This window comes from Ambystoma mexicanum, chromosome 6p (genome assembly GCF_040938575.1).
Source record: "Ambystoma mexicanum isolate Mex_15411 chromosome 6p, UKY_AmexF1_1, whole genome shotgun sequence".
Lineage (NCBI taxonomy): Eukaryota > Metazoa > Chordata > Amphibia > Caudata > Ambystomatidae > Ambystoma > Ambystoma mexicanum.
The window spans coordinates 151,299,979-151,319,933 of NC_090935.1; the positions used below are offsets into that span (position 1 = coordinate 151,299,979).

The 19,955-nt window shown below is 42.5% G+C and overlaps 1 protein-coding gene across 1 annotated transcript in view; it reads left to right on the plus strand.

Annotated features, from left to right (window-relative positions):
* The window catches only part of LOC138510706 (BOS complex subunit NCLN-like), a 426,819-nt gene that overhangs the window by 203,183 nt on the left and 203,681 nt on the right, over positions 1-19,955 (plus strand). Inside the window, exons 6-7 of the mRNA XM_069626473.1 lie at positions 8,767-8,870; positions 12,735-12,823. Coding sequence (XP_069482574.1) covers positions 8,767-8,870; positions 12,735-12,823 — 193 coding nt within the window. The remainder of the gene's footprint in view (positions 1-8,766; positions 8,871-12,734; positions 12,824-19,955) is intronic.

The window sequence follows — 19,955 nt, forward strand, 5'->3', positions numbered from 1 at the left end:
CCTTGCAATCCTCTTCGGTCTTGCCGTCTTTCGCCTTTTATTAAACAACAATCTTGGAACTGCTGCTTCCTCATGTGCTTTGCCTTGCTAAGAGTGTGCTTTCATGCTTTGCCTTTTATGCATGTGGGGACGTGTGATGAAGTCAGGTGTGTGTAATGATCAGTAATTGCCTGTCCCTGCCTGACCATTGTATTGGGTCATGTCAGGTATACGGCTCAGGTGTTAATCCATTTTCTCTCACAGTGAGCTGTTTGTGAGAAAGTGTTCATGTTGGAAAAGGGGGTGTTGAGTTCCTAAATATCCTATGGGTGTCCCACTTCCACTCCCCGAAGACCCCTGACCGAGGTGATCCTCCAGCACTGGTCCACCCCCAAGAAACCGGATCCACCTGGATGACAGATCCCCCGGGACTAGCGGGCGAGACACTTTCAGGTTTCTTACAATACCCATAGAATAAGTGCTACTTACGCTCAGCCTGCCTCAACTCCAGCTGAGCCTCCTTGAGATCCTCCGAAAACCAAGGTTGGGATGAGCAGTTGCGTGGACGGAAAGGTTTTAGGGGGACGACCTGATCTGCTACCTCACATAACGTCTGAGATAAAAAGGATAAGTCCCAGGCAAGGGCTGTCCTGCTTTTCTCCTTAATTAGTGCCATCATATGGCTGAGGTGAACACTTCACCATTTGCATTTTAAAATGTCCCTTTGTCGGGGATGAACTGGAGGTGCTATACTGTGTACTAAAAATGGAATTACATAATGGTCTGATCACAAGACTTGCCTAGTCGGTAAAATGGAGACCATTGAGTCTGTGGAAAAAATCAGATCTAAAATTCCACTCAGTAAGTGAGTGGGCTAATGTACCAATTGATTTAGATCAAGATCTGATAGTGAATTGATAAATTGTCCCGCTAGTAGAGGATGAGGGGTATTATACCTGATATTAAAATCACTCAGTACACAAGATTGCAGTACATGATTTGAAAGGATGCGACTAGTTCAAGGAAAGGATTTTTAAAAATCGGAGCTTGATCCTGGTGGACGGTACACAATTAATAGATGAATAACGTATGCGGCAGAAATAGTTAAGCATACTAGTAATGCTCCCATAGCTAATACATATGACAGCGGAATCATGGAGAGCGTAAATGGCAATTTTGAAAATAATTGCCACCTCACCAACAGAGAGGGCTGCAACTCTATGAAAATGGATACTCCAATAGTCATCAAGGAAGTCCCTGAAGAAGTGTAGGTGCCGATACTTCCAACAGCCATGTCTCGGTTGGATGAATGTTCTGATATAAGAACCCATGAACTGGCACCGCGTGGGTGCCCAAGGAGCGGATATTAAGTAGATAAGCAGTAAGAATGGAGTTGCTTACCTTGTCGGGAACGCTAGTCACTGGTACGCCGACAACATCGTTGCTTGGGAAGATGGTATCTACAGGAGCAAGACTAAGAATTTTATCACGGGTGGCTATATGACTGGATGGCAGCGCAGACCTGTCAAGCCTCACTGTAGTCCGGAGGGGCCCAGGCGGGCTGAACTTTGTTGTGACTTCGGCCCGACGGGCTCTCTCCTGCTGCGCCCGACCTCAGTGCTGTCTGCCCATCATTGTCTCGTAAGGGGGCATAGTATTACCTTAACCTATCCTGTCTCAGTGATGATAGGCAGTGAGAACAGACTGGCCCCAGCAATGTGTGCTAGTATGAAAATAAAGAGAGGACTTCAGGTCCCAAGCACGGACCTCAGTGTAATCAGAGGCCAGGCAACCTCTGTCAGCTTGCAGACATACAAGGAAAAGAAGGAAAATACCAGTGTAACTAAAAAAGAAACCTAAATAAATTTGGGAAGGGAAGAGTAAAAAGCGCTACAACGTAGCATGAATGCAGATAGAGGCCTCCAGTCATGTGCCATGGCCCGGGTAAACACTGGTACCTAAAAGGAAATAATAGGAATCTAAATAATAGTTTAAAAAGGAAGTCAGGTGAAATCAAATAAAACAAAATGCACAGTGGCAGAGCCAAACGTGAATCCACAGAGTTCCTGAGGCAGGGAGCCTAAAGCGCCACAAAAACCACTCCTTTCTCAGTGCCAAAATGCAGTGAGAACAGACTTACCCCAGCAATACATGCTAGTATGAAAATAAAGGGAGGACTACAGGTTGCCGAGCACGGGCCTTGGTGTAGTCAGAGGTTAGCCTGCTGACTTACAAAGAAAAGAAAGAAAATACCAGTGTAACTAAAAAAATAAACCAAAATAAATGTGGGCTACAACATAGCGTTAATGCAGATAGAGGCGCCCAGTATCTGCAAAGAAGGCAAATTGCCTGACACATCTTGCACTTTGCCTAATGGAGGACAGCTCTAAGGCAGAACAGCATCCATAGTGTGTGTGAATAAAGCGACATCTCAGAGAGAAGACAACTATTTACAAGATATGAAGTCAAGAGAAAAGCCATAAACAATGCATCAGATAATAAAATACGAACAGCCTGGAATAAATGGAACAGTAATCAAGATTGAAGAAAACAAGATGCTACCATACAATGACAAGACAGGGAAGGAAATACAAGAATGTTGGGGATGAGGTCAACTACAAATGAAAGGAACAGTGCTTACTCCTGAAGGATGGGCTGAATTTTGGTTGTGTGCAAAGCAACAGCATTAACCAGGCAATGGGAAGAGGTTGTGGCAAATGCAGAAAAGGAATGCAAAACCCAATGGTCTAAGATTGCAAGATTGTTGACATGGGTCGAGGATGAGGGAGGGCCATTGCAGATACTACCTCTGAAGAATGCGTCTTATGTTTCAGAAATAATGGTACAGTGAAAGTTGGAGAGAATTGCAAGTGTGGCAGAGTTTCCGATGTACCAGGCATGAAGGAAGGAGCAGCTGTCCTGATTGGGCCTGTGGATCAAAAGCATATATAAAGATGCCAACAAAATGGGGAGGAGTTTAATCATTGGTGCTGGTAAGTATACCAGCCTTGGTAGTACCACAAAGTGACCTGCCGATTACAGACATCCCAAAGATGGACACACACCTGAGGAAAAAAGTTTGTTTTCCTGAAGCGGACAGAGGAGAAGTAATTACTTTGCAGCTAAATCAATAGAGGCCTACTATGAAATTTCAGATGAGCATAAGTTGTTCAGCCGAACAGCAGTGATATTTACGGCTATATTCCTGCCAGGAATCCAGACTGCAGTTAACACCAAGTGGCTGCAAATCAACAGATGGGAGCTGCTGTAAACGATCAACAGGATGATAAAAGGATTTAATGCGATCAAAGAAGAGTTGACGGCAATCAGGCTCATGGCCCTCCAGAACAGGTACATCCTGGACTTAATTCGGGCCTTCTTGCTGTACGTTTACACCTGCCCATGAAGAAGACAATGGGACTTTGAAAGAAACAGTAATGATGTTTTCAACACTGCATGCGAAGATGAAGGATGAAGTCTCAGGAAGATGGCTCAGGGGCAACGTGCTAGCCTTGAAAGCAAGACAACATGGAGCACCACAGGTTTGATCCCTGGGTCCGCACTTAGAAACCTGTGGGTTTTAAGTGCATTATAAATAACCAATTATAATTAATTATGAAATGTAGATAAAAATTGAGCACAATGGATGGTTTTCATCTCTGTTCTCATGGAGTTCAACTTGGTTGTCAAAAGCCTCCAAATTACTTGACTCAGTACTAGTGTTGGTATTGCTAGGATTTTGTCTCATAAGGATCATTTTGGACAATGCAAGAAGAAAGCCAAGGAAGCTATTGGGATGAAGACTATGATTGATATAGATGCTGGAACTGGCGAGCAGATGTAAAATGAAGAAAGTGCCCGTGAGAATATAAAGAAGAGTACTCTTGCACCTCCAGGAACAAAGTTTTACTATCCCAAGGAGCATAAGAAATTTGTAGGACGGTGGATATTCTGTCCACCATCAGCAGATTGCTGCCACCTGACCTGGAGTGTGGATGAATATATACAAAATGCAGGTCACCTGAGGGGGTTGACAAAGATATGGGTCCCGAAGAAACAATCATATGAAGAGATGATAAAGGAGAATGAAGAGAGAAATGTGGTTGAGGACTCGACCAGAGGGGGGAATGTAGAGGACGAGGTGGATGCATTTTCCCTATCTCCCGCCCTCTCACCGCCGTTATACTGGAACAGTAGAAGAAGGGCTATATGTGGGACTCCATGTGTTATGCCTATACCACGTCGAGTGTATGAGAGAAGATATGCACTCAGACAGTCGTAACGAAAGTACCCTCGCACTGAAAGGGTGGAAGGATGTCATATTGAAGGATGTCAGCATGCACCATTGGACATTATGGAGCACTGAACAAAATCTGCCAAGGGCAGAGGGATGTCATGGAGAAAATGGATGACGCCATGCTGAAACGATATGAAAATCTTTGAGTGACAATGTAACTGAGTGGCTAGAGAAACATGTACGGAACAATAAAGTAATTATGAAGGTAAAAAAGACAAAGTAACTTGCTGGCCAATAGGTGTAAACACTAAATAACGCTAGGTAGAAAAGATACATAGTAGTTTGCTACAGAGGAAGATACAGAGGAAGATATAATGTGGCTAGGGTGGCCATTATTAGAAAATGGACACCGGCTGGTGTAAATATTCAATTCAACTACCTTAGAAGCCAATCAGGGTTGCAGAGTCAGGAGACGCTGGCAGAACAGCTTCATGTGCAAAGCAAAGAGGAGTCAATGTTGGCTTGGGATCAAGAATGCTATTTTTAAAGAATAGCTGCAAGGCACGAAGCGAGGCAGATGGATAAGCCATAGATGAGACATATTACTGTTAGATCAAAAGAGAAGAAAACACCTGCAAGAGCCAAGTATTGGACAATTAAAAGTGTATAAAGTCTATACAAGTTACAGTGAGCAAGTCTCTATAGGCCAAGATGAGTAACGACAACCAGTATAATTAAATCAAATAGGAGTAAATTAGAGGCTCAAATGGACAAATTTGTTTTCCCTTCACATGTGATTCAGAAGTTGAAAACAAGGGCTATTCATTAAGCCTCAAATGAAGATAGTGATATGCTTTCACTCCTTCGAATGTCCTAGAACAGAGAACAGGCTACAAGGTCAACTACAGACAGGAGACTTTGGCTCATGGCCGGTCCAATGAGAGATGAATGCCTAATTGGGAAAGTGGGGAGTAATCTGACGTAATACAAGCACCTGAGATCAAGTTTCCTTACGTTATGCTAGCCCAATCAGTGGGTCTATGGGGCAACCTTCTATACAATGTTACATAGACAAACCAACTGCCATTTTGTTTGCTATAATCAATATTATACTTATTTCAAGGTATTTTGAAGGTTGCTTTACAGATAGCCAACGAAAAACTAACTCATATGTATTCTATAATTGGATATGTTCCCCTAACCCAATCCCAACCAATATTAGGTTTTATGGTTTGCCACGTAGGATGACATTATAGATTACACATGTTGGGGTACAAGACTCCTGTGTAATCAAGTTTATGTTTGAGCGTGCAAGCAAATGTCTGATGTTTGTCAGTTGACAATGCTTTATTTACTGGAGAATAAAGTAGTACTTTGCCATTTTCCTTCAGTCTGTCTGGTTATTTGGTCTGATATCTTTATTGGTATTTCCATCTAGCACAAGAGACGCTTCCAGGTGTTAGAGCACAACAGTCTTTCCAGATGAGGCACTGACATGGGTGTCAGCGATGTGAATGCCTGGATTGGAGGCCAGAATGTCCTTCTTAAACTTCTTTCTTCCTTCCAGACTTCATGGGAGGGATAGGATAGGTGATAGAAAAGCAGTTAGAGAAAATGGGTGAGACTGAGAGCACAATAGAGGGGTGTAGGTAGAAAGGAGAGGGAAAAGCGAGAGGGAGACGAGAGAGGAGAGGAAGCACATCACAGAACTATGCCACACTGAATTCACTGGGTGGGGATATTGTGGGGCAGAGGAGCGACACAGAGGGAGGCACAGTAAGGAATGGACAGAGAAGCACAAGCACGTAGACTCAACAGTGGGAGCGAGCATGCAGCGTTAAGGGCAGAGGAGGCAGACAGGTAGAGTACAACCAACAATAAACAACGAGGGCTGAACCAAGGAGCGAAATAAGACCTCGGGGGGGGAACAACAGAAGCAGAATGTACAATACAACCAACAATTTCCAACAGTAAACAAAGATGGGGGGCAACACAATCATACATGTATCAGATGGCCATTCAAACTCAACAAAATAACAGTTATATTCAAACATAAACTTAGCAAACATGTATCCTTGTAACGAGGGTCAGATCCCCTTCCCCAGGATTCATTCAGGATTTTCCAAACCAAAGTTACAATCAAGAAAGTTCTTTTCAATAGCCAAGTTCTGCTTCAAATGCAACACAAAGTTCTTTTGACGTCATAAGTCTTTCACTTGGCACTTGGATTGTCTTATAGTTAAACAAGAGTTATCACTCTTCAAATATGATTGTCCAATGTTTCCTCAAGCTCTTTCTTAATAAACCAAAAAGACTTAGGGGGTCATTACAACCCTGGTGGTAGGGGGTTAACGGGGCCGGTGCTACCGGTCCCGTTAACCCCCTACCGCCTCATTACGAGGTCCGCTTGCGGGACCCACTAAAGACGCCTGGTGGTTCCACCAGGCGTCCTTAGCGGTTCCCGCGAGCGGTCCAGCATGCTAACAACGGGCCCGTCATTAACTGGCCCGTTGTTAGCATGCTCCCCATTCCCATTGAGCCCTATGAGGGCTCAAATGGGAATGGGGATGGGTTCCTGTAATGGGGAAATACCGGGCCCTCCAAGGTCGGAATGGCCCGGTATTTCCCCATTCCAGGAACCCGGACCCGGTACCTGGAATGGGGGTAGCCATGCTGCAAATAGTGGCAGGGCTACCTCCAAGGTCGTAATGACCTCCTTAGTCTTCACACGTCTAGTCAGTATTCAATATGACCTCTTTTCATTGAAGAACAACCACTTTCACATTTCTTCCTTATAAAAAATAATGTTTTGTCAGCATAGTTTTACCACAGTTCATCATAACTCCTTAGTGAACTTCACACATTATTTCTACCACTACTTTCCACCACCATGCAGTACTTCAATTGTCTTCTTCCTGGTCCACTAACCTGCCAGGACTAACCACTAATAGTCAGATTCCTAGTATACACGCCTGCCAGAATAAAACTTGTACCGCTACAAGGTCTCTGTGGTGAGACTTGCTAAAAAACCTTTGAAAAGTCTTTGACTTTCAACAACAACATTGGCGGTTTAACAACTTCTACCATAAGGGTACACCACACATTACCACGGGCAATGCAGGTTATGTTCCTTTCCCCCGTGATGATTTTTACAAGTAGGGCTTCTATCCTGCCACCTTTGAGTTCCTACTACAACATCAGTTAGCTGCTGGTAATGTCTCTTGTTCAAGTTCACCGTTGAGGAATGCTGTATCCCCTTTAATGTATGGTTCCCTTTCTTTGACTTAGAAAATGCTGGTAATTATTTTCCCTTTCAGGTAATCTCTCTTTTTCTAGTTCATCTTGGTCAAATATTGCTCATTCTTTAGTTTGGTAATGTCAATTACAATATTTCTCCACTCGCTTTCTCTCAATATGAGTGTTATGTCAAAAATGCTTTCATTCGTTAGTTCGGTATTCAAATGGGTTGCTTGCAGCCATCGGCCTATTGCGGAGCATCCCGGGGTTACCTAATGAAGGCCAACTCACTGGTCTTTCCCTGTGCTTCCATTCGACCTGCTGCAGCTTTAACTTCTCCTCTCGTCTGGTCCTGGGCATTAGCTTTGACATTTCTTGTCACATTCCCGTGGCAGGAGCCTTCTGAAAAGTGAGACTGTCTTGCTCCTCTCGCACACTCCAGTAGACGCCAACCACCGGAGTACGACGCCAGACCAGGAGAGCTTCTTTCTCCTAGGGGACATCCAGTAACAGCACCGCTTCCCGCTGCGTTTCTTCTGCACTTCAGAGTCCCAACTTCTACAACTCTAAGGCACTGCATCTGGCTGAAAACAAAGCTGCAGCTCCAGCATCGTCTTCTTTCCGCTCCTGCTGCTCCCACTGCTGCAGTCTAATGGTCTGCACCTGAAGGGGCTTTAAATATTGAAATGTTCCACTCAGGTATGGGTCATTAGAACCACTAAACTGCTCATTGCACCTCTGCACCTCAGAGCCCCTCTTCCTCATCCCAGTACTTAGAGCATCTTGTGACTTGACAACCCTAATGTTCTTGTTTTTTTTTACATCAAAGGTTTACATTTTACAATAGGCCATTAAGACTGTGGAATAACTAAGGAAAATTGGTTAGAGGGTTCTCCCAATTCTCCTGACCTGGGCAACACACTCGCCTTGGAAGCAAGACGACGTGGTGAAACACAGGTTCGATCCCCGCGTCCGCGCTTAGAAACCTCTGGGTATTAAGTGTGTTATAAATAACGAATTACAATTACAATCCTCCCACAGAACACAACCCCCAGGGTCAGGATCAGGAGCGTCTGCCATTCCCTGGCCACATGGGAAGGGTCCCAAGCCAGGGTCCTTGGGATGATCACCTCTGATTCATCACAGTAGTGATAGGAGCAACAGGAAAGTATCTACACCCACAAAAAAGGCGATGACATCGAAGTCACGGAAGCCTGCTGTGTGATGTGTACTTTGGGAGTAGTGAAAGAGATGGAGTGTTTGGATTTGATGGGTTACATGGGATGGATTCATTGTTGTTTCTTTGTCTGCAGTGGCTGTCCTTTGGCGCAGATTCAAATGGAAGTGGCGTGGCAGCTCTCTTGGAGCTGATGAGGTTGTTCCATGGACTATACAGAGATTCAAGAAGCCGGCCCAGGTGGGTACCTGAAACATTCTGTTCCAATGAAGGTTGCACTCCTGTAATGATGCCCACTTGACTTTGCAGTCAGCTGCGCAGCTACACTGTTGTCCTTGTTGCTTAGTTATAGTTTAATGTAAGCTCATGAGTACATATAAGGGGCACCAACCACACCACCAATTTACTGCCAGCACGCTCCCTCAATGGACAAACATAAACCACTCACTCAAGTCCTCATACCAATATTCTGTGCTCCCCCTTCACATGACATCAACGATCACATGCAGCAGCTGGCATCCAGCTGCAGACGAGGCCATTACCACGCACTTGTTAACACAATATGAAGGTATCGGAGCGCCTCGTCTGCCAGTTTGGTGCTCAGGTTAAAAGAAAAGAAGACAAATGGTTAGGAAAAACAACAACATGTACTACTTTTCAGAGTTTAACAGAAACAGACACATGTGTTGCTGATTAGTCTCTTGTCAAATGAAGGAATAGGGCACATCAGATCAGCACATGAATTTAGGAAATGGTGTACATGGCGTTGCCCTTCTTACTATTGTAATCGGTTATTTATAACACGCTTAATACCCAGAGGTTTCTAAGCGTGGACCTGGGATCAAACCTGTGCTACTCGGCATCGTTTTGTTTCCAAGGCAAGTGCATTGCCCCAGAGCTATCGCCCCCAGACGGGATCCTGTCCCTCACGGTATACTGTCTGAAAGTAACAGCAACATTTCCCACCCAACTCCACTCTCTCAATGTGTGGTACCAGCTCACGGGAGTCTAGAACACCAAGAAACTCCTTCCTTTCTCAAATAAGTCTTAGGGGCTGGAAAGGAACTATGGGTACACCTGACAAGAAAGACTAACTTTTTCTAACAACAAATATTTCCTATTTGTCACTTATGATCTTCAAGTCTTTTAGTGTACTTGACAAATTATATTTAAAATGTATCTTTTGCCACGGTGAGTCTGACCTTTGTGTACATGCCATTTGGGTGTACATTTGGGATATGTTGTGGTGTAGAAAAATATATATACTGCAGTGCATTCAGAAGCTAGCCTACTCCTACACGAGTTTTACATTTGGCTTTATGTGCCTTCTCATTCCTACATTGCTATTTGAAACTATTGTTAAAACACATTAAATTATCTTTACTTTAAAGACTTTTTTTTAGCCAATATATCTCACATATGGAAATTGCAATGCATGCCTTTGCAGAAGCTCATACACACAATGATCCCCATATGGAGCAAATGATACTAACAACAAACAAAAATGTCACCCCGTGACTGGTCTCCTATGTTCATTTAAATCAGTCTCTTGCTTGTGCTTTTCCCTAAACTCATGTCAAGTACTTTGAGAATGTGTTTCATTGGCTGGTTGTAAGAAAAGTCTTTAAATGTCAAATTGAAACAACATAGTCCTTTAGACGTTTTTCCGGCTTCCTGTATTATGGCAAAAAAAATAACCAGAAAGGAGATCCTAATGGATTGTTCACTAAATAAGGACATATGTTAAAAAGAAAAAAGCACAACAATTTGTTGCCGGACACCTAAAAGGTTATTCTTCAAGATGCAATTAGCTACAGTGAGTTCACCTGTAATACTTCCGTTAAATGAAACTTACTAAAGGGTACTACTTGCTGCTTATTTGTGAAAGTGCAAATAGTATTATAACTTTGACTTACCAGATCTGATCGTAGGTTTGCAAAAGTAATTCTATGGAATATGTTTTACTAAACTCATAATTTAAACTGTCAGGGTTACACATCAATAAAGTGTGATATTCGCATCGACACACACAAACACTGTAGAATCAATTGGCTGCAAGCATAGGCCTCCTCTTTGTCCATAAGTGAACATGACTTTACTGTGAGGAATTACTAAAATGTAGCCCAGCTCATTGATTGGAGGGACTCTAAACAACACAATACCACTCCCACTATTTCACTGATGTAATGCCTGATTCTACATTGTTTTTAGTTGGTGTCAATAGAAATAAATATCACACTTCCGTTGATGCGTAACTGTAACTGCCCTCCTTAGACCAACATGAAAACGTGATAGACTTAGTCTCCTCTCCTGATCTGTAAAAGTTAATTAAAGCCACACCCACCACTTTCAAAGAAGTGTCTCTAGGAGTATGCTCAGATGATAGTAATGGAAAGCTGCTGCTGCTGCTGCTGCGGCTTCCTGCTGGCTACCATGGAAATGGAAGAGGAGCTCCACTTGGATCCCCATCGTCCAGCCCTGTGGCGGCCATCTTAAAACAGTCTTTTGTATGAATGAACAGGATGCCACGGAGCCTCCTGTTCATTCATACAAAAGACATGGCTATCAGCACCGGATTGGCAACCTGGGGTGCTAACTTATAATTGTTCATTTACAACAAGCTTAATACCAGGAGGGTCTCTAAGCGAGGGATTGGGATTCAAACCTGTGTTGTGCTGCATTGTCTTGCTTTCAAGACAAACACGTTGCCCCTGAGCTATCCTTCCTCCCTACACTCAGACCTATTAACTCAGGTCCCTGGGGTTACCACCCTTTCCAGCCACTCTAATGGGTGATTATTGTTTGATTAGTGTAGCATCAGATTATATCATCACTGTTTGCTGTTTCATTACAAATTCTAGAAATATGTTCCTTGATGGAGATTTTTGGATTTTTGGATAACCTCAATCTACATATTGCAATCAGACAGTCTTGGGTCCATATTCTGGGCTCAATGTGTATAAAACTGAAAACACACCATTGACAAAATAGTTATCATTTCATTTTATAGACACACACACGTGACCTAAATTAATCTATAGAGTGAGCTTAAACAAAGAGAACACCCGAATCCTATGCCTTGGAACAGTAAGTGATTCATAAGAACCTAAAACACCGGGAAAAACCAAGATTTGATACAAGTGAAGAGTTTTCAGTGGGCACCTACATGCTAACAGAATTGACTTTGAAGTCAATAGTAAGGTGGGAAGGTCCTCCAAAGAGTTTATCAAGTTAATTAGGATTAAAAAGTCGTTGTTGTGTACTAACATTAGTACAGATTATGGGGGTACTATCCAAAATGTGTATTTCAGTTCTGCTCATCAGTGCTTAAAGTATCGTCATAGGTGATGTTTAACTTGCAATCTTTCATTTATGGACATCCTGCCTGGACTTTTAATGAGTATTTGCCTTTGTACCATATGTTCAGTTCGCACTTTGTTTTCTGTATCCTTTTATGGTTTTAGACAGGATTTGTGGAATGGAAGTCAGCCTTAACATTAAAACCTGTATTACTGGTTGGGTACCTCAATAAGGGTTTTAGAACCTACCAACTTTCCAGGGCAGATTTGAACTAATCTGTACTCATTTCAAACTGAAATTAATTAATATATTGTATAATCTATGTATGTTATTTTTTAGTGGACATGCTGTCTGAGGATTATTACTGGATGTACTCATGTACCAATTTATTTTGCCCAGCAAGATAGGAGTACACACATGCCTCTGAAGACAATTTGCTATTTCAAATACAATCATGCAGGGAACAGCTATGCCCCATCACATTTTTAGTTTAGGTTCACTAAATGTCAGTCATTTTGGACATATTTCATAACGTATTCAACGTATATCTAAAATCAGGAACCAAAGTTACCAGTCAGCAGCAAAAAGTGCTTTACAAATATCCTTTCAAAATGCGTAAATGCTCTGTCTGTACAATTTCTTATAAGGCGGGCATCAAGAATGGTGCAAAATAGATTCAACAATTTTTGGGCATATACATGAAATTGCACTACGGGACAAGGGGAAGATGAATATACTGATTGGTGACTGATTGACAGGTAATGTTTGAAGTACTTTCTGAATTTTGTATCTTCCCACTACCAGGTACAACCTTCTGTTTGCTCTCACTGGAGGCGGGAAATTCAATTATCAAGGAAGCAAGCGCTGGCTGGAAGAGCATCTTGACCGTGCAGGTACTGGACAGGTTGGCTAGGAATTGTTTTCTTTTTATAATGGTCACTAAATGGATCCCTCTGCTGGCATCGCAGGTGGCAATACGAGGAAGCTTTAGGCCGAATTGAGAAAGGAGATCTCTTCAATATGACAGTTTGCAAGACAACAAAATTCACATTTTTCAAATTGAAATGTAAACTATTTTTTGTATTTATTTATTATTTATAGGCATTTGGTTATCATCTAACCTTTTACAAAAAGCAAATATCAACAAGATAAAAGAAGAAAGTAACATTAAAACATTAAGAAATAATATTTTATATATACATCTAGTAATCATCTAACTTTGATTAGGGAATCATAAAAACAAAAGTAGGACAGAGAGTAAGCATCGGAAAGATATAAGAAGATGCATTAAAATCTTGCATCAGTGTCTGATTCAGGCAAATTAATGATATCATTAAAATGTAAGAGTCAGTAAATATGAAGATGATTCATTCAAGTTGCAGAGATCTGAAATAGCCTGTGATTGCGATGACTAATGAGGTTGTGCAACCTCTTAAGCATAGCTCTCAGAGCACTTTGCTAAAATCCTGAGTATGAGAAAATGTAAACTATGCATTGGCCACAAAGTAAGCAAGTTGACTTTCAGCAAGTTATGATTATAATTGTTCTTTTATAACACATTTAATACCAGAGATTGTTTTCTAAGCGCCTCAAGGTAGCAATGTTAGAGTGCCAAGTGTGCAATATGTCACTAAACCCCTTTAGAATACATTCCCGCTGCTACACAGCCCAGACTAACACATCTATCTATCATGAAGGCATACGAAACATGCTGAATTAATTTTGTTGAAAAACATAAATAACATAATGGATTGCATGTTATGTGGATTTCTGAATTATATGGTACTGTTGCCAACCTTTGCGTTCGGTTACTGAATTGAAATGAGGCATGGCTTGGCAGTTATACAGATCAGTTGGTTTTTGGTCAGGCCAGTCTGTTTGAATGGAATGATGGAGTTGGGTGTTAGCCAACACAGTTGTTGCTCTAGCAAATGTTGAATCACCAATGTGCCCGATAAACCGAAAAGGGTTAGCGGTCTGTGGTTTAGTGGATTGTTCATGGATCTGTTTTGGGGTTCAGGATTAATCCTGTTTTCTTACAATATGTTGGACATCTAGGTTATTGAATACGAGTCTAAAAAACGTGCTTTTAATGGCTCTTACTGTGGAATCAGAAAAAATACAATATTACGGCTGTTACACTGAGCAAAGGAAAATACACCGACACAGGCTTATAAAGATTCCCAGAATCTTTATTACAAAACTGAACAGTATTCAAAAAAGTACACAAATAGCTATTTGGCCGTCAATACATCACAGAGACCACCAGCAGGGTTCAATGTAAGCCGAGACAGAATTTCCTAGCTGGACATCGACGCATTTATACAATTTGTAAAATGATGTCCAGCCCTCTTATAGGTTAATCATCCACTAGGCTAGGGTCGCGGCAGGTTCACTTTCCTAATTTACATATCTCGTGCATGCGGTTTACTTTTCAATACATTTACTAACACACTCCATTATTCTTTAATTTAACATTTACACTCTTTACATATTGTTTTAATACAGACCAAACAATGTTTCGCATATTATATCCGGATAGCATTACTGTTCTTGTATAGTTGTAGTTTAACATTGCTAATTCAAGTAATCCCCTGCTCCCGAGGTCAACAAAGGACAAGGTCTGCATGACCCTAACATGTAGCCCGAGGGCAGGTTGGACACTCCCCTACAGAGGTTGGAGAGGTTAAGGCAAGAACAAGGACACACGAGACGGCCATTTTACATTACAGGGTGACTTTGTATATAACCCCAAAATGGGGGTTTCAAGATGGCGGCTTACATCAATTTCTATGGTCAAGACCTTGCCGCAGAGAGTTATTCGTGTACAATTTTAAGAAACTTGGCGTAGGCCAATATACATACAAATCGTTTGTAATAAGAGGCATAATTTAATATCCGGTTTGACAAACCCTCCTTTTGGCCTATGCCAAGTGCTAATACTACTTCTGATTTGCTTGCAAGTAACTCCGTGCGTCATTGTCCATATACCCCAAATCATTGTCGGACATATCGATTGCCATTAGGTCTAATACCAGAGTTTCTTTCAACACATACTCTTTGGAGAGCTCCTTTGGGGCGTATATTTTATTCCCTAATACACTTGTTGCTTGCGCGCAACATCCCCCTAATACTGAGCATGTACCAGGGAGACACTGTATACAACAAAGAAACAAAAAACTTCCCAAGATAATCAGTAGGGCCGAGAACAACTTCCATCCCCATGTCCGTAGGAGGTCCCAAAACCATGTACCAAGTTCCCAATTTCCCTCAGGAACATGTACTTCTGAACTAAGAACATGTAGATTTTGGATCGCCCTAAAGATCGTTGGAGAGGAGTCTGGAACGTAAACGCAGCAAGCGGACCCCACTAATTTACATACTCCTTCTCGCTCTGCCAGGATGACATCTAATGCCATCCGGTTCTGAAGAGCCACTAATCTTATCGCTCTCTGCTCTAACGTCATATTATAGAGTATGTCAGTGGTCCGATTGATGGTTCTCGCCAATACTCTCGCTAGTCCCCTAATATCTTCTGAATTCGTAATTTGCCCAAAAAATGGCACAAAAGATTTTATAATAACTCCTAAAGTTTGCGTTGGAGTATCCCCTTTTACACCTCTTCGTGGACGAGTCTTTGAAATTTCTGTAGTACTGGCAATAAATACCCCAGGTAATAGAATCCCTAAATAACAGGTTCCTTGCCAATCCATGGGCAACCACGGAAATGCCACATTACCGCAAACAAAATAGACATGTTCGCTACGTACAGAGGTCTATTTTCACTAGTCAAATTCTCAACGTTGGCGCACTTTCTATAATTTCCTATTGACCGTGTTCCATTCCTCTGTATGCAGAAGGATACTGAATCGGGGCTATGATTAACAGAATTAGATGGAGGCGTGGCATCCTTGTTGCCTATAGGGGCCATTTTGAAAGAGATTAAAGACTGAAAAGGACGAGACAATCTATCAGAGGGCCTAACAGAAGCAACATTTGGCTTACTTCTATTTGCAAAAGGTGAGCATCCCAGGGCCATCAAAACATTCTTTTCAAAACTATTTAAATTTGTACCATCAAAGTTCCCTGAGATGCTGTCATTCCATCGACCAAAAAAATAGTGCTCTAAGAGAAGCGTAACAGGCAGTTGTCAGAGGCAATTGGTAAATATACCAACCTAGCCCCTTATCCCCATGTTGCGGTAGATGTGTACAGATCCAGCAATTGGTCTTATTAAAAATTGCATGAGTGGCATTCATTATTAACAAAAGGGTATTATTCTGATAATTCCGTCTATGTAAAGAATCTCTAGGCGACAAAGTATGCAATTGCACAGAGGGAGTGGGAATCACAGATACATTTTCAATAGGTAAAAAGTCTTCTAACGGATATGCTTCTTCCAGATACCATAACCCAAACCCAAAAGTCATTACAAATCCAGTAATTATTACGAGAAGGCAACAATACACTTTGGGGGTCCTCTTACAAACTTGATCATTGTCCCTGCTAGTCACATTTTTATCTAAAAGTTCAGTACGAGCGGTAGCGGGTGCAGGCATCGTAGTCTTCAATCGAAAAAACACCAATTGTTCGTTTGCTGGCGACTCCAGTCGCACATCTTCTTAATGTCTTTCCCACAACCCTTAGCCAACAGAATCTTTCCGTACAATCGGGCCAAAAAGACAAGCCCTCAAATGATTTTCCCAATAGCACGGTCAGACCATGCTGTACATTTACTTCCTTGGACGCAAATTATATTTTGCAGTTTCTGGTGGGAACAAAGTGTTGTCACTTCCTCCTGGAAGTGGCCAACGGACGGAAATGGGATCAAGAAAGGATTGATCCGGAAGTTCCACTGTTGTGGAGTGCGGAGACAAGATGGCCGTTTTGTCCGGCCTTGCGGATTCTGAAAAGGTCTCCGATTCTCCCTTGTTGGTTGTTGCTGTTTCAGGCACGCTAGTTACAGCAGTGGGAAGGGATTCTGTGTCTTCTGATTCGTAAGGCACGGGCTGTGGGATCCGTTTGGTGTGCGTCGCATGGATCCAGTGTTTACGACCGCTACCCGCACGGCAGTCTGAGTGAAGAGCAGGACTTGGTAGGGACCCCTCCACCGAGGTGCAAGGCAAGACGACCTCTCAAAAACCTTTGTGAGGATCCAGTCCCCCGGTCGTAGACTGTGACCGGGGCGCTCGTAGTGCACAGGTAATGCCTCTCGCACCTGGTGATAAATTGAAAACAGATTTTTAGTCAACTGGTTACAGTAGTCTGAAAGAAGCACATTTTCTATATCCCGTAATGAGCGACTTTTTGGCATACCCCAAATATTAGCAGGTCTCCCCATTACCACCTCAAAGGGAGAGAGCCCAGTCTTTGTTTGAGGAGTCGTTCTCATCGATAGGAACATGATCGGTAAGGTGTCCGGCCATTTTAGCTTGGTGCGAGCACACGTCTTAGTGTGTTTGTTCTTTATAATGCCGTTGTGCCTTTCCACTAATCCGGCACTCTGGGCATGCCTAGCTGAATGGAACTGCTTGTCAATCTGTAATCCTTTGCAAATTTGCAGGATTACAGTGGCAATAAATTGTAGCCCATTATCAGACCAGATGACTCTCGGCAGCCCGAACCTAGGAAAAAACTCTTTCAACAGAGTTTTTTGCTGTGGTTATGGCCATTGCATCTCTAACCGGGAAGGCCTCAACCCACTTACCAAAGGCGCAAATAACAACCAATACATATTTAAGATTGTTACACCGTTCCATTTCAATAAAATCAAAGTGAATAACCTCAAACGGGACAGAAGGTGGAGCGAAACTTCCTCTAGGAGTCGAGGTACCTTTTCCTACATTGTGCTGCAAGCAAACCATGCAGTTCTGGACAAAACGCTCCGCAGTTTTGAAAATCTTATCATTGGCCCATACACTGCATTTTTGTTAACTTCCGCGCACACACATGTGTCGGACCATGAGCCATAATAACCATCATTGTACTGTAGGCGTCAGGGAGTAACCATTTCCCTTCAACATTGTCTACCCAACACCCATCATCATCCAATCTCCCTGCACCCTCGATCCATCTCTTAGTTTCCTCTATGGTAGCATCTGCTTGAATGTCTTTTACGGCATCAATACTTCCTCCCAAAGTGCAAACATTTACAATTTCTTTTACAGCGTGCATTTCTGAACTGAAATCAGTGGCAGTCTGTGTAGCTGTCTGATCGGCGAAGGCATTCCCTTTTCCTACATCATCTGTAACTTTTTGATGTGCTGAACATTTTATGATAGCTAACTGAACAGGGAGTGCAAGTGCTGAAAGTAATCGCTCTATTAAAGTGCCGTGCTGGATTTTCGTTCCGTGCGAGGTCAAGAAACCTTGTTCTTTCCAAAGTCTACCGAAATTGTGGGCCACCCCAAAGGCATACTGACTGTCAGTATATATATTCACTGTACGCCCTTCAGAAAGCTCACAAGCTCGAGTTAACGCTATAATTTCTGCGGCCTGCGCAGAGTTATGCATAATTATTTTAGTTTCCACAACCGTGCTTAAAGTAGTGACAGCATAAGCAGCCGTGGATGTACCGTCTGGAAGTTTAAAACAAGAGCCATCACAAAATAGCTCTCCTTGAGGGCTATTCAAAGGCGTGTCTTTCAAATCGATTCTACCTTTAGTCTCTTGTTCTGTCATATAAAGGCAATCGTATGACGTATCGTCATCATCAACAGTATTTTGTGAGACAGGTAAAAGTTCAGCCGGATTTAATACGCAACACCTCTGAATTTGAATGTGGGGGGCAAACAAGATCAGTTCATATCTTGTCAATCGTGCAGAAGTGAGGTGTTGCGTTTGAGTTCTATTCAATAGAATATCTACAGAGTGAGGTACCATTAGGGTTAACGCATGACCCAGGACCAGTCCCTCACTCTGTTTTATAGACGCAGCAGCAGCAGCAACAGCGCGCAAACATCTTGGCAAAGCGCATGCTACAGGATCAAGGGCGGAGGAATAGTAGCCGCACGGCATATTCTTCCCTCCATGTTCCTGTGTTAAAACAGCCAGAGCACATCCATCACGTTCATGCACAAACAATACAAAGGCCTTATCATAATTCGGAGTTCCTAAAACCCGCGCCGAACACAGCGCGGATTTGAACAAATCGAATGCTGTATGGTGTTCCAAGGTCCATGGCAATGGCAAAGAAATGCCCTTCTTTGTCAAAGCCAACATTGGTTTAATTGTTAACGAAAAATTCGGGATCCACAATCTACAATAAGAAGCCATACCTATCAAGGCTCTAACTTCCTTTTGCGTATTTGGGACAGGCTTACCAGAAATGGTCTTTATTCGTTCAGGTGTCAACCGCCTTCCCTCCTTTGACAGGAGATAGCCTAAATAGGCGACCTCCTGGCAACAATATTGGAATTTCTTAAGTGAAGCTTTGTGGCCATGTTTTGCTAGATGACAAAGCAACAACACGGTGCCTTCTTTACAGGCACTCTCAGAATCAGCAGCCAAGAGGAGGTCATCTACGTACTGCAGTAACGTGCAAGTAGTAGCCAACTCGAGGGTATCAAGCTGCTCTTTCAATGCCCTACTATAAATACTTGGACTCTCAGTGTACCCTTGTGGTGCACGAGTGAATGTAAACGAGCGTCCACCTAGGGTAAACGCAAACAAATACCTGCTATCTTTGTGTATGGGAATACTGAAAAACGCGTTTTTAAGATCATCAACGCTAAAGTGAGTGGCAGAAGCCGGAATCATGGTTAATATCGTTGTAACATCAGGTACAATAGGAAATTGAGGAGCCACAATTTTGTTAATAGCGCGTAAATCAATTATAAAACGAAAGTGAATCGCATTATCACCTTTTTTGTATACTGGCAAAATGGGGCTGTTACATATGCTACCCGTAATCTCCTCAATTACTCCACGATGTACAAAATCAGAAACTATACATTTCAAAGCCTGTTCGCCTTCAACTGAGATCTTATATTGCGGGATGCGAGGCAATTTTACTCCATGTTTCAA